At 43.2% G+C, this 15081-nt stretch overlaps 1 protein-coding gene across 4 annotated transcripts in view; it reads left to right on the forward strand.

Moving 5' to 3' along the window:
- The window catches only part of LOC110523391 (fibrinogen C domain-containing protein 1), a 330227-nt gene that overhangs the window by 43498 nt on the left and 271648 nt on the right, over positions 1-15081 (forward strand). For 3 of the 4 annotated variants that reach the window (XM_036977015.1, XM_036977012.1, XM_036977013.1), the window contains 2 exons: positions 4794-4883; positions 10136-10615. In XM_036977015.1, coding sequence (XP_036832910.1) covers positions 4794-4883; positions 10136-10615 — 570 coding nt within the window. The remainder of the gene's footprint in view (positions 1-4793; positions 4884-10135; positions 10616-15081) is intronic. The other variant, XM_036977014.1, reaches the window with a different exon arrangement.

The following is a 15081-nucleotide window of genomic DNA, read 5'->3' on the forward strand; positions in this document are numbered from 1 at the left end:
TAAAGCCGTGAGACGTGCTGTCCATTGTAATGATGAGGAGAGGACGTGTTCTGGATCAGCCAGGCCTGGGTGTGCAACATGGCGATGCTACCTACCTTTTTGTCTATGCTGTGTTGAGGTTTGTGTGTGCAAGGGGGATTTGATTATAAACATAAGCATAATGTGTATTGGGTTTAATTTATATTCATGGTGTCTATATGAAAACACATTATGCAGCCTCAGTGTGTAACAGAGTTGTCCAGCCTCAGTGTGTAACAGAGTTGTCCAGCCTCACTGTGTAACAGAGTTGCCAGCCTCACTGTGTAATAGAGGTCGACCGATTAATCAGAATGGACGATTAATTAGGGCCGATTTCAAGTTTTCATAACAATCGGAAATCGATTTGCCGATTTGTATTTTTTTTAAATATGATTATTATTATTATTATTATTTATACCTTTATTTAACTAGGCAAGTCAGTTAAGAACACATTCTTATTTTCAATGACGGCCTAGGAACGGTGGGTTAACTGCCTCATTCAGGGGCAGAACCACAGATTTTCACCTTGTCATCTCGGAGGATCCAATATTGCAACCTTACAGTTAACTCGTCCAACGCAATAACGACCTGCCTCTCTCGTTGCACTCCACAAGGAGACTGCCTGTTACGCGAATGCAGTAAGCCAAGGTAAGTTGCTAGCTAGCATTAAACTTATCTTATAAAAAACAATCATAATCACTAGTTAACTACACATGTTTGATGATATTACTAGATATTATCTAGCGTGTCCTGTGTTGCATATAATCTGACTGAGCATACAAGCATACAAGTATCTAAGTATCTGACTGAGCGGTGGCAGGCAGAAGCAGACGCGTAAACATTCATTCAAACATCACTTTTGTGCATTTTGCCAGCAGCTCTTCGTTGTGCATCAAGCATTGCACTGTTTATGACTTCAAGCCTATCAACTCCCGAGATGAGGCTGGTGTAATCGAAGTGAAATGGCTAGCTAGTTAGCGCACGCTAATAGCGTTTCAAACGTCACTTGCTCTGAGCCTTCTAGTAGTTGTTCCCCTTGCTCTGCATGGGTAACGCTGCTTTGATGGTGGCTGTTGTCGTTGTGTTGCTGGTTCGAGCCCAGATAGGGGTGAGGAGAGGGATGGAAGCTATACTGTTACACTGGCAATACTAAAGTGCCTATAAGAACATCCAATAGTCAAAGGTTAATGAAATACAAATGGTATAGACGGAAAAAGTCCTATAATTCCTATAATAACTACAACCTAAAACTTCTTACCTGGGAATATTGAAGACTCATGTTAAAAGGAACCACCAGCTTTCATATGTTCTCATGTTCTGAGCAAAGAACTTAAACATTAGCTTTCTTACATGGCACATTGATTTTATTGATGTATTATATTAAGTTAAAATAAGTGTTCATTCAGTATTGTTGTAATTGTCATTATTACAAAGAAATAAAATAAAAATCGGCCGACTAATCAGTATCGGCTTTTTTGGTGTCCAGCCTCAGTGTCCAGCCTCAGTGTGTAACAGAGATGTGTAGCCTCAGTGTGTAACAGAGTTGTCCAGCCTCAGTGTGTAACAGAGTTGTCCAGCCTCAGTGTGTAACAGAGTTGTCCAGCCTCAGTGTGTAACAGAGTTGTCCAGCCTCAGTGTGTAACAGAGTTGTCCAGCCTCAGTGTGTAACAGAGTTGTCCAGCCTCAGTGTGTAACAGAGTTGTCCAGCCTCAGTGTGTAACAGAGTTGTCCAGCCTCAGTGTGTAACAGAGTTGTCCAGCCTCACTGTGTAACAGAGTTGTCCAGCCTCAGTGTGTAACAGAGTTGTCCAGCCTCAGTGTGTAACAGAGTTGTCCAGCCTCAGTGTGTAACAGAGTTGTCCAGCCTCAGTGTGTAACAGAGTTGTCCAGACTCACTGTGTAACAGAGTTGTCCAGCCTCACTGTGTAACAGAGTTGTCCAGCCTCAGTGTGTAACAGAGTTGTCCAGCCTCAGTGTGTAACAGAGTTGTCCAGCATCAGTGTGTAACATCCATGTGTGTTTGCTAGTCTGTGTGCGGAACAGGTTTCTAGATTTTCATGCTAAACTCATCAGGATTCAGCAGGGCCTCTCTCTCACTCCGTCTCTTTCCCTCCCCATTACTTTCTCTCCCTCACCCCTGGTAGGTGTACTCAGAGTAGAGAGGTGATAGGGCCATCAACATTGTGTGAACTGCATACTGTACTATCATACCTACAGTAGCAGCCAACACACAGACGACCACTGCACATAGTCTAGTCTTGTTCCGATTCCCCAGGCTACACATTCATTCACACATAGAAACACGGACTATACTGACTACACTGACTACACCCCTACACCAACAAGTTACACACTAAGCAAACACCCCAACTCATGTACTCCTGTTGTACCATCCTCTGTCTGCACCACTGTGAGTTTGTTGGCCTGAGCTTTGTCCTGACAGTGTTTTCAATTGTTCTAATTGGTCAGCTCAATGGTGTGTGTAGAAGGTCAGGGACGGCATGTACTCTCCCTCAGCTAGGACATAACCCTATCATAATTACCCTCATTTCACTTTCTGCAGCCCCCACACACACGCATGTGCACACACACGAACACACATGCAGGCATGTATGCACACACACAAACAAACACGCACGGACACACATGCGCACGCACACACACACACAGTGTCCTGATACCCACACTTGTGTTCTAAATAGTAGACATTTTGGGTATGCAAAAATATAACATTATAGTATGTGACATTTCTGAAATTGAGTATGCTTTAAATGTCAGGATGTCATACTCATTTCGGGTTTTCATCTAGTAGAATTCACTGCACACTACTGAGGAAGAGAATCCTCTTTCGAGACCTAAGTGTGTTCGACAACAGCTGATAATCAGATAAGGGGACGTGCTCTACCAAAATGAACGAATTGTGGGATTCAGGACAATTGCGCATTAGATGACGTCTTCAGAGTATGGATGAGTTGAATATGTTGCATGACATTTGGGCTTACTACATTTCTTAAACTTTTTACTAAACAGTCCGTACTAAATAGTATGTAGTACGATTAGTACACAGCATGCCGTTTAAGTAAGTAGTAGGTAAGCCAGATTTCGGATATGGCCAGTAACCTTAATATTAGTAGAGATATTTAGCAGCACAATTATAAATACATTCAGCAGTGACATGGAATCTTTGACAGAGTAATTCCCGTGCTCCTCTTCCTGGTACTTGTTTGTGATTGCTAGTTTTTACGTGTGTATTACTATAATATATAACAACAACAGTGCTTTTGGTTTGGATCATTGATGAAGTAAAATTTTGATTTGATTTGCAGTCTTGGGTCTTGGTTTGGTCATTGATGGAGTGGAGTTATGATTTCTGGTCCAATAACTGACCCTTCTGCAGTATCTTACAACCAAAAGCTTACTATTATACTACACTGAACAAAAATACAAATGCAACATGTAAAGTGTTGGTAACATGTTTCATGAGCTGAAATAAAAGATCCCAGAAATGTTCCCAACATACTAAAAAGTTATTTCTCTCATATTTTGTGCACAAATTTGTTTTCATCCCTGTTAGTGAGCATTTCTCCTTTGTCAAGATAACCAACAAGTCAGTTCATAAAATTTCTGCCCTGCTAGAGCTGCCCCGGTAAGTGGAAATGTCTAGGAGCAACTACGGCTCAGCTGAAACGCATAGCGCATAAAAATCATCTGTCCTCGGTTGCAACATTCACTACCGAGTTCCAAACTTCCTCTGGAAGCAATATCAGCACAATAACTGTTCGTCGGTAGCTTCATGAAATGGGTTTCCATGGCCGCGCAGCCTCACACAAGCCTACGATCACCATGCACAATGCCAAGCATCGGCTGGAGTGATGTAAAGCTTGCCACCACTGGACTCTGGAGCAGTGGATACGCATTCTCTGGAGTGATAAATTATGCTTCACCATCTGGCATGCCGCGAATCTGGGTTTGGCGGATGCCAGGAGAACGCTACCTGCCCCAATGCATAGTGCCAACTGTAAAGTTTAGTGTAGGAGGAATAATGGTCTGGGGCTGTTTTTCATGGTTCGAGCCCCTTATATCTAGTGAAGGGATATCTTAACCCTACAGCATACAATGACATTCTAGACCATTCTCTGCTTCCAATTTTGTGGCAACAGTTTGGGGAAGACCCTTTCCTGTTTCAGCATGACAATTCCCCTGTGCACAAATAAAGGTCCATATTGAAATGGTTTGTCGAGATTTTTGTGGAAGAACTTGACTGGTCTGCACAGAGCCCTGACCTCGACCCCATCGAACACCTTTGGGATGAATTGGAACACCGACTGCGAGCCAGGTGTAACAGCCCAACATAAGTGCCTGACCTCTTGTGGCTGAATGGAAGCAAGTCTCTGCTGCAGTGTTCCAACATTTAGTGGAAAGCCTTCCCAGAAGAGTGGAGGCTGTTATAGCTGCCAAGGGGGCACCAACTCCATATTAATGCCCATAATTTTGGAATGAAATGTTCGACGATCAGGTGTCCACATACTATTGGTCAGGTAGTGAATCTGTGAGGAACAGATGCATATCTGTATTCCCAGTCATGTGAAACCCATAGATCAGGGCCTAATGTATTTATTTTAAGTTAATGATTTCCTTATATGAACTGTATCTCCGTAAAATCTTTGAAATTGTTGTATGTTGCGTTTATATTTTGTTCAGTGTATAATATCTAAGCATGTAAAATGAAACAACGGCAAACACAACAACACTGGTTTGCTTGTTTGTTCCATGCAGACGTTCTGTGAGTGTGTACCCAGCACCTCCCAGCTTAAACACCGCTGGTCAGACTCAGACACAGTCAGAGAGACCCCATCACCCACCAAGGTAAGACACAGACTCACACAGACACACACACATACACACACTTAGAACACACCTTGATATCTCACATACACCAAAACATATACTATCGCCCAACCTGCAATCTTTTACCATACAATTCACACTATGAAATAATGTATTATAATGATAATTTCTAACAGGTTAGCTCTTACTTCTTAAAATAATGGTTCATTATATGGTATTTTCTATTTGTGGTGAAATGCATTTATGTTTGGATGTCTAGTTTAATATAGCTCATCATGTGACTAAAGCTAAGGTGAGTCTTTAGGTCTCAGGCACAATTACATTGGTTCACCAAGTTCTTATTTCAACCATTGTCACAGATGGAGATTTGAAGTGTCCTCATGAAGAGGAGAGGAGAGGAGAGCGGATATGAGGGAGAGGAAAGGATAGGAGAGAAGAAGAGAGGATATGAGTGGAGAGGATAGGAGAGGAGTAAAGAGGAGAGGGGAGGAGAGTGGAGAGGAGAAGAGAGGAAAGGATATGAGAGGAGAGGATGACTAAAGCATGTCCCTGTCATTAGCTGTACAGAACAGCTCGGCGCGGCTCAAGGGTTCTAATGGCATATGTATGCTCTCTCTGTCTTTGCCTGTCTCGCTTTCTCTTTCTCCATGTTTCATTCCTCATCCATCCCTCACTCCACCTCCCCCTCGCCCCGTCCCTGTCACTCTCTCTTTTTCTATCTGAGGAGAGCAGGATGAATACTGAGGAGCTCATCTACATGGAGGATTAGCGCTCCTTCACAATGCCCTCCTTGCCCCATCAGTGTCTCCATCACCATGGTGATCGCGTTCAGGGGATTATCAGATATTAAAAGTCACATCTGAGTGCAGAGCAGAAGAGGTGGTAAACCTTGACTCTAAAGAAATACCTAAATTAACCGTGGATTAAGCTTGTGCTGCTTTGCACATAAAGACGGAAATTATTGTAACAGGATCTGAGTACGTGTGGGATGGTACAGAATATGCGTGTGTGGAGGTCTGTGGGCTCTGTATGTAAAAAGATAGAATGTGGGTGCGTGTGTCTGCATGTGTGTGAGTGCATCACAGGAGGCCGCTGAGGGGAGAACTGCTCATAATAATGGCTGGAATGGAGTTAATGAAATGGCATCAAACATATGAAAACCATGTATTCGATACCATTCTACCTATTCCGCTCCAGCCGCTACCACGAGCCCGTGCTCCCCAATTAAGATGCCATCAATCATTGTGTATCTCTAATGGTTTTCTACTTATCTAATGACCGGATGAAGACCGTCATCCAGCCATCAGCCTAGGATGTGTCTGCTGCTGTGGTATAGGAGGACAGTGGTCCTACATCCCAGTGGTGGTCCTACCTCCCAGTGTGTGTCCTCTCTCATCCCATGGGGGGTGGGGGGACATAAAGAGAGAGGATCTGGCTGAAAATACTTGAATCAGTTATAGAACCCATTGCCCTTCATGGTTGTGAGGTCTTGGGTCCGCTCACCAACCAAGAATTCACAAAATTGGACAAACACCAAATTGAAACTCTGCATGCAGAATTCTGCAAAATTATCCCCTGTGTACAACGTAAAACACAAAATAATGCATACAGAGCAGAATTAGGCCGATACCCGATAATTATCCAAATCCAGAAAAGAGACGTTAAATTCTACAACCACCTAAAAGGAAGCGATTCCCAAACCTTCCATAACAAGCCATCACCTACAGAGAGATAAACCACCCACATCACTACAACACTGTATATAGACATAATATGACATTTGAAATGTCTTTATTCTTTTGGAACTTCTGTGAGTGTAATGTTTACTGTTAATTTGTATTGTTTATTTCACTTTTGTTTATTATCTATTTCACTTGCTTTGGCAATGTTAACATATGTTTCCCATGTCAATAAAGCCCTTGAATTGAATGTAACTGAATTGAGAGAGAGCGAGAGAGAGGGGGGCAGAGAGAGAAAGAGCCCCTTTGAATTTAGAGAGAGAGGGAGAGAGAGAGAGAGACTGAATCCAGTCAGTAATTACCGAGTGGCTTCCTACTGAGAGATGGAGAGACTCATTAACAAAAGCACTGTTTAGACAGGGTTTGAGTGGTTTAGCTTGGCTCAATGGAATTATACAGACATAAATTGTATTGTGTGTTTGGGGGTGGGTCTCTCTGAGTGGATGTAGTACTGTATGTAAGAGGTGTAAGGGGGAGAAGGCGGGGTGAAGGTGTTATATTTGTTCCTTCCCTTGTGTGTCACACGTTAAAGAACGTAGATCCGCTTAGATCACCATCTCCTTGTCTATCCATCTCCCCCTTTCCGCTCTGCCTGTATGTGCTGGTCTCCCATCCAGGGTTTTAACCATTTCTTGCTTAGCTTTGATGTGTGTCAATGGCTAATATCAATGTGCTATTGTGATTATTGAGAGATCCCCCAATAACTAAATAATACACTGAGTGTACAAAACATTAAGGACCCCCCCACTGCCTACAAACAGTACTCCGTAATTTCAAAGTGGAATAGTGTTTTTTGACATTTTTACTTATTAATTAAACGTTCAAGCTAAAATGTATTGTCAATAAGTATTCAACCCCTTTTTTATGGCAAGCCTAAATAAGTTAAGGGGTAAACATTTCCTTAACAACTCACATAGTAAGGGCTCCTGAGTGATGTAGTGGTCTAAGGCACTGCATCTCAGTGCTAGAGGCATCACTACAGACACCCTAGTCCGATTCCAGGCTGTATCACAACTGGCCGTGATTGGGTCCCATAGGTCAGCGCACAATTGGCCCAGCGTCGTACAGGTTTGCTGGTGTAGGCCGTCATTGTAAATAAGTATTTGTTCTTAACTGACTTGCCTGGTTAAATTAAATAATAAATACATTTAAAAATACATTGCATGGACTCACTCTGTGAGACTTACCCAGAAAGATTCACAGTTGTAATCGCTGCCAAAGGTGCTTCTACTAAGTATTGATCTAAGGGTGTGAATACTTATGTAATTGACATATAAAGCACGTGCAAACACACACATAAATGCACACTGGTACTCACACACACCACAGACACAAACGCTGCTTGACATGCAGAATGAAATTGGATTGTTCTTTGCCTGCATGTCGACTGAGAGAAAACAGACAACTAATTGTGATGCGTGAAAAGATGCCCCGGAGCTGCATCCTGACTTACTGCATCTGGGCTTGGAAAAAGAAGTGATGCAACCACATAACGCAACACAGCTTGGGCACGTGTGTGTGTGTGTGTACAGTATGTGGCGTCAGTATGTGTGTGTTCGTATGTAAACAGAGAAGTCCTGTCATCCTGTAGCAGCTGGAGAATGGCTCTCTCTCCAGGCGCATCTGTCCCCACCATTTTCCTTCCCTAACCAGCAGCCTCCTCTACTCCCAGACTCTGTTGTTGTCAGGAGTCAAACTATTGTTTGTGTTATGCGCCTCTGGGCTTTGTTCCTCCCCAATGAGTTTGGGTGCATATGTCAGCTCTGTATATGTACTGAATGTGTGTTCATGAAACTGAGAATTACTGAATAGAAGTGTCTCCTCCTAACACAGCAGAAATACACTGGGAGTGAACACACAGAGACACACACACACACACACACACACACACACACACACACACACACACACACACACACACACACACACACACACACACACACACACACACACACAGAGAGAGCCATGACGTCCACATCTGTGCTGGGAGGCTATGAATAAACACAGTGATGAAGAAGTGGCTCTCTGGAAAACAGGGTGTATACCACAGAGAGACACACAGTGATAAAACATCACATACTGTAGCACACCATTAGCTGGCCATTAGCATGGTCCACTGTGCCTCAACTGCCAATTTACATATTCATTATCTCATACACACACTAAGTATGAAATCAGTCATGCTAAAACATACACGCACACACACAGAGCCATACTTACACACACACACACACACACACACACACACACACACACACACACACACACACACACACACACACACACAACCATGACTCAGGGTCATGTGCACACATGCTCACTCTCACACACACACAAACACACGCACACACATACACTTCCGATGAGTGCATCATCCAGTGGGAAATAAGTGTAATCATGTGGAGGTGGATATGGGGAAGATAGGAGTTGTTAATCATACAGTGGTAGTGTAGGACATACCTCTCTCCTCTCCTCTCTCCCATACACACATGGTCATTAAGATGAAGAGATGTAGATCACTTTATCGGTCAATTGTAAGCAAGGACCAACTGAAATTTCACTTCCGCTTCAAACCCAACCTCTCCGAAAGACACACATACATAAACAGGTTTTTGGAGCGGGTGCTGCCACACTTGGTGCGCAGGGAGCTGTTGCTGTGAGGGTTAAGTGCCTTGCTCAAGGATACAACAACAGGCAATAGCATCTAAAATTTTGAGACCAGCAACCCTTTGGTTGCCAGCTCACTTGCTGACAGATTTTTTTAGTTGGACCTGGGATTAAAACTGACAACCCTCTGGTTGCTTTCTCGCATCTCTAACAGCTAGGCTACCTGCCGCCCTAAAAATATGTTTAATTGTCACATACACCGTGGCAAGATTGCTCCCAATTGTAAAATCTTTTTTAGTGTCTTTTTAATTACACTTCTCTTGATGTCTTTCTCTCTCACTTTTTTCTTCATACTTTCTCTCTCGCTCTGCCTCTCTCACACTTTCTATCTCTCTTTGCTTCTTACTCGTTCTGCCTCCCTCTCTCTCTTTCTCTCCCCTTCTCTCTCCCATTCTCACTCTTCCCTTCTCTATATCTCTCTGAAGTGGGAGTGAGAATTGAACCTGTTTCCCTGCTGTGTTCATCCCCAGAGGTATTTTAAACTGGGACTCTGGCTCAGATTCTCCTCAATACGCTACATACTGTATCTCTTCTCTTCAAAAACAACATATGTTGCAGAAAACATGTTTTCTATCGGGCTTTTTCCAACTTTCAGACTTTTGATGTTTATTTTTTGGTGGGTTCAGTTTTGATGCAGAAGTAGTGTATGGTGGTTAATGAGCTATGGGAAAAGATATTGCTCATAACAAACATTAGTTAATAAAGGACGGGTTGTGAAATGTGATGCCTCAAATATTGAATTCCTGTAAACAGCACTAATCTTCAATTATAGAGCAACAAGAACAAAAAATGTCTGTCTGTAGGTTTAACATTCCACTTTTATTTTGTCCCTCCCTCCATCCCACCTTCCCTCCCTCCCTGTAGAGGATGAGCTGCAGCTACCTCCTGTGCACCATCCTCCTCTTCGTCGCCGTCCTTCTGGCTGTCACGGCAACCGGCACCATCCTCTTCATGAACCACTACCAGGCCCCGCCCATGTCTGACGGCCCACCCCACATCTCAACCAATCCGGACGAGGCCAACGCCCTGGTAACCGTGGAGAGGGGCGACGGCTCACGCATCAACATCTTCATCGACCCCAACTGTCCGGACTACAACGGGAACTTCCTACGCCTGGAAGGGGTGCAGACATCGCTGCTCCACTCGCTGACCGACCACGACACCGACCTGAAGTCCGTGAAAGGTCAAGACCGGGCGCTGCTGGTCAACCTAGCTGAGGAGGTGGCCAAACTGTCGGCCCACGCTGGTCAGCTGAAGATGGACTACGAGTCTCTGAGACGAGGTCAGGGGAGTCTGGGGCAGGATCTGAACACACTGCAGACAGAACAGGGACGCCTCATACAAGTAAGCTAGTATTTAATTTTTTAAATGTTTTATTTAACCTTTATATAACCAGGAAGGGCTCATTGAGATTTGAAATCTCTTTTTCAAGAGCATCCTGGCCAAGATAGGCAGCACCAAGTCATTACACAATTACAGACAGACAACATGAAAAACTATAGGTAATCTAGTAAAACCATAGAATTCACAAGAGTATATAAAAATCATAAAACAGCTAATTAAAACATTGACAGGTCAGGGAATCAGCCTCAAAATCCTTCATCAATGATTTAAAAACACCAATCGGGACAAGTTCTTCCAGTTGAAAAGTATTTTGTAAGGCGTTCCAAGCCAAGGGCGCAGAGTGAATAAAATCCCTTTTACCAAATTCAGTTTGGACGTTTGGAGCAGTTAGCAGGATAAAGTCCTGCGAACAAAGAGAGTACCCACCACATTTCTGAACAATAAATATTCCCAAATAAAATGGTAGTACACCCAAAATGACTTTGTAAATAAAAATATACCAGTGACTGAGCCTACGATTTACTAGAGAAGGCCAGCCAACCCTTGTATATAAAGTGCAGGGGTGAGTAAGGGTTTTGCAATGTAAAATAAATCTCAATGCTCCATGGTAAAGGGTGTCAATTGATCTCAAACACTGAGCGGAAGCATTCATATATAAAATATCCCCATAGTCTAGTGAAGGCATAAATGTTGCTTATACTAGTCTCCTTCTGGCTTCAAAAGAAAAACAGGCCTTATTCTTAAGCTTAAATTGACACAAGGTATGTTGAACAGTATAAAAAGCAGTTTGCAAGTTCTGGAAAGCATTTGTGGGAGATGAGGCACAACAATAAATAACAGTATCATCAGCATAAAAGTGAACTTGAGCATTTGCAAATTTTTGTCTCAGTTATTTACATAAATAGTGAATAAGAGGGGACCAAGTGCAGAGCCCTGGGGCACACTATTACAGACAGACAATTTAACAGACATGGGCCCATCAAATTGAGTGCACTGAGTTCTATCAGACAGATAGTTATCAAACCATGCAACTGCATGCTCCGAAATACCTATGCTCGACAATCTCTGCCTCAATATAGCATGATCAACTGTATCAAAAGCCTTAGAGAGATCAATAAAAAGTGAGACACAGTGCTGTTTTTTGTCAAGGGCTTCAGTGATATCATTTAAAACCTTCAAGGCTGCTGTAATTGTGCTATGCTTCTTCCTGAAGCCCAATTGGTACATTGATAAAATAGAGTTAGTATTATAAAACTCTTTTAGCTGTTCTCTAACAAGGGTTTCAAGTATTTTCGCCAGGGGTCACAGCTTTGAGATTGGACTATACTTGTTTAAAAGAGTCGGATCTCCAAGTTTTAAAAGTGTTTTGACAAATGCTGATTTCCAGATCTTTGGAATTTCATTACATTCCAGGGTTAGATTGAACAGTATCAGCTATGAAATCAGCTGCCAGATTTAAAAAGCAAGGATCAAGAAGATCAGGACTTGCAGGCTTTCTCTGATCTAAGGATTAGATTCTAGGATTCTCTGACCCTAAGACATTTTTGGGGCTGCCTCTTGGGCTTCCTTGCTGGCCGTGTTCCCTTGTATCGCTGGCTCCTCTCTCCGGCTGCCTCTGCTCTCCTAGCTGCCTCCACCTGTTCCCATGGGAGGCGATCCCTTCCAGCCAGGATCTCCTCCCATGTGTAGCAACCCTTGCCGTCCAAAACGTCCTCCCATGTCCAGGAGTCCTGACATCGCTGCTGCTGCTTCCTGTTACCACGCCGCTTGGTCCTCTGCTGGTGGGTGTTACTGTAACGGCAGATTTCCTCCTCTTCATCTGAAGAGGAGTAAGGATCGGACCAAGATGCGGCGTGGTAAGTGTTCATGACAAATTTTAATAAGAAAAGCCTGAACACTATGAAATACAAAACAATAAGCGATAACATTAAATTAACCAAACCGAAAAAGTACCGTGTGGCACAAACACTGACACAGCAAACAAACACCCACAAACCTACAGTGAAATCTAGGCTACCTAAGTGTGATTCTCAATCAGACACAACTAACAACACCTGCCTCTGATTGAGAACCATACTAGGCCGAAACAGAAACGCAAACATAGAAACACAAAACATAGACTGCCCACCCCAACTCACGCCCTGACCATACTAAATAAAGACAAAACAAAGGAAAATAAAGGTCAAAACGTGACAGCACCTCTGTTTAATAACCTTGCACGGCTTCTCTTTTTAAGAGACCTACTGCAAGCGAATTCTACAAGTGAGTTTCCAGACAATACAAAATAGTCATATAAAACAATTAGACTTTGGTAGTGACACAAGTTCGTACTGTTCACATCATGCCACAAATGCATCAGTACTTGGACTAGTGGACCGAGTGAAAAAGAGAGTTCCCGCAGACACAATGTCTAATGGACGGGAGAGCACATTGTCAGATGTACTCACCCAGCAACAATGTTTGTGTACTCCAGAGTTCAGTAAAGTCGGTGCACAAAGCAATAACACGAAAATTGTCATTTTCTTTAAGAGATGTAAGAAATAGCGGCCAAGGAAAGGTAAGGGGAGAGAGGGACTGAGTGTACGTATGAGTCTGTATGCGAGTGTGTGCGCGTGAGTAGATTGGGTGTTGGGGTCGATTGAGAGAACGGGGATTGTTGAGCTCCCTCTAACAGACATGCGGAGAGCAAAGAGGTGCAGCTTGGAAGAGACACTCCGCGGATGGAAAACTGAGGATAGAACCCAGGCCAGCCAGAGTGGGTTACTTTGGTAAAAGTAAAGAAGTGCAAGTAGCAAAAATGTATCTGAGTTGAGGGAGACGCGCGATCTTTACACCAGCTAAACTAAATAGTTTGCACTACACAACAAGGAAATTGTAGATTTGCTCCACCATAAATGAATAGGTTATTAGTAGGTTAAAATCTACTAGTCACAGACAAACGACTTGACATGCTGCCATCTTGGATTGACGAGTGGATGTGCCTGCGTACTTTGTATACAGTACAGTACAGACAGGGCTACAGTAGTTGATCTTTGTGTGTGTCTGAGGCCGCTTGACTGACAGGGCTCAGACAGTGGATGAGTGTTGACTGACGGTCTCGCCCATGTACCTAACACACCAAGGAAATTGAAGCGTGCTTATCATCATCTAAACCTGTGAGGGAGACACGCACACACATAAACACACTCACATGCACACACACAAACATGCACGCACACACGCGCACATCCACACACAGTGGAGGAGTGTTGGTCAGTTAATTGGAGTCCTCCTTCTGGCCACTACAGTAACAGACCAAAACACTCTGGTACAGCTAAGCATATAGAGACAGAGCATGTGTTCTAAATGACACCCTATTCCTTATGTAGGTCATTACTTTTGACAAAGCCATATGCACCCTTCATATGGAATAGGGTGCCATTTGAATTGCACAAGAGACTGTGTGAGTGTGTACTTGTCTAGCTAAAGAAACCTATTACCCAATACTGGTGGAAAAAACCTTCACATGTCTCATATTCTCCTAATGAATGCCTGAATTTGTTCGACAGAGCTTCCTTTAAACGTTTGACCTAAGCCCACCCTTCTGTACTTCTCTCGTTCTGTTCCACTCTCCTTCTCATTACTTCTTATCTCACCCTGCCTCATTGGTGAAATATACCTAGAAGGAAACAAAATAGTGAAAAATATAGTGAGAAAGGAATAAGAGAGAGAGGATTCTTCCCTGAGCTGCTGCTGCAGGAGCCGGTGCTCGTTGCTATTTAGGAACTAAAACCAAGACAGGAGGAAAATAGAGAAGCATCCTGAAGCCTTTGGTGTTCTAGGGTTCTTCTGTTATTCTCTTCAAACAGAGCTGTAAAGGCCTTCTCGTTATCAAAGCCCAGGTTCAAACCAGACCAGGAACACTGAACATAGGCAGCGAATGGAGGAGGAGCAGGGGGTGTGGGGTTTGGTGGGAGAGGGGTACAGCAAAGCCACGGTTAAAAATAGACATACAGGAGAGAAGGGCTTTGAATTGTGAATGTGTCGCTCCCTGCTAGCACTTCTATTGTAGCAGGAAGAGGGGATGTGAGAGTAGTCATTATAGTACTGCATATGGTATACTGTATATCTGTGTGTCAGGCAGAAGCTAGCAGAGCTAGGAGACCTGGGGCCCTTTCTCATTTACACTAGCTAACCCAGGAAGGGAAACAAGCTGCAGGAAGGGAAAAAAAATTATCCCAGTGCTGCAAGACAATATATTTCCATCAATATCTGCATCTGGATTGCTGTTTGCGGTACCACCGCATACATTGACACTATTTGTGCCTAATTTTACAGTGCTGAAGATTAGTATTTAGCAAAACTATTTTGAACTGGAATAAACGCTGCACTTTTAACAATGGCCAACACAATTACAGTCAAAATAGAAGATTGTAAGAAATACTGTTGCCTACTATTACTATATCCAACCCAACTCATTTTGTTGC

This window comes from Oncorhynchus mykiss, chromosome 5 (genome assembly GCF_013265735.2).
Source record: "Oncorhynchus mykiss isolate Arlee chromosome 5, USDA_OmykA_1.1, whole genome shotgun sequence".
NCBI classification, from domain to species: Eukaryota; Metazoa; Chordata; class Actinopteri; order Salmoniformes; family Salmonidae; genus Oncorhynchus; species Oncorhynchus mykiss.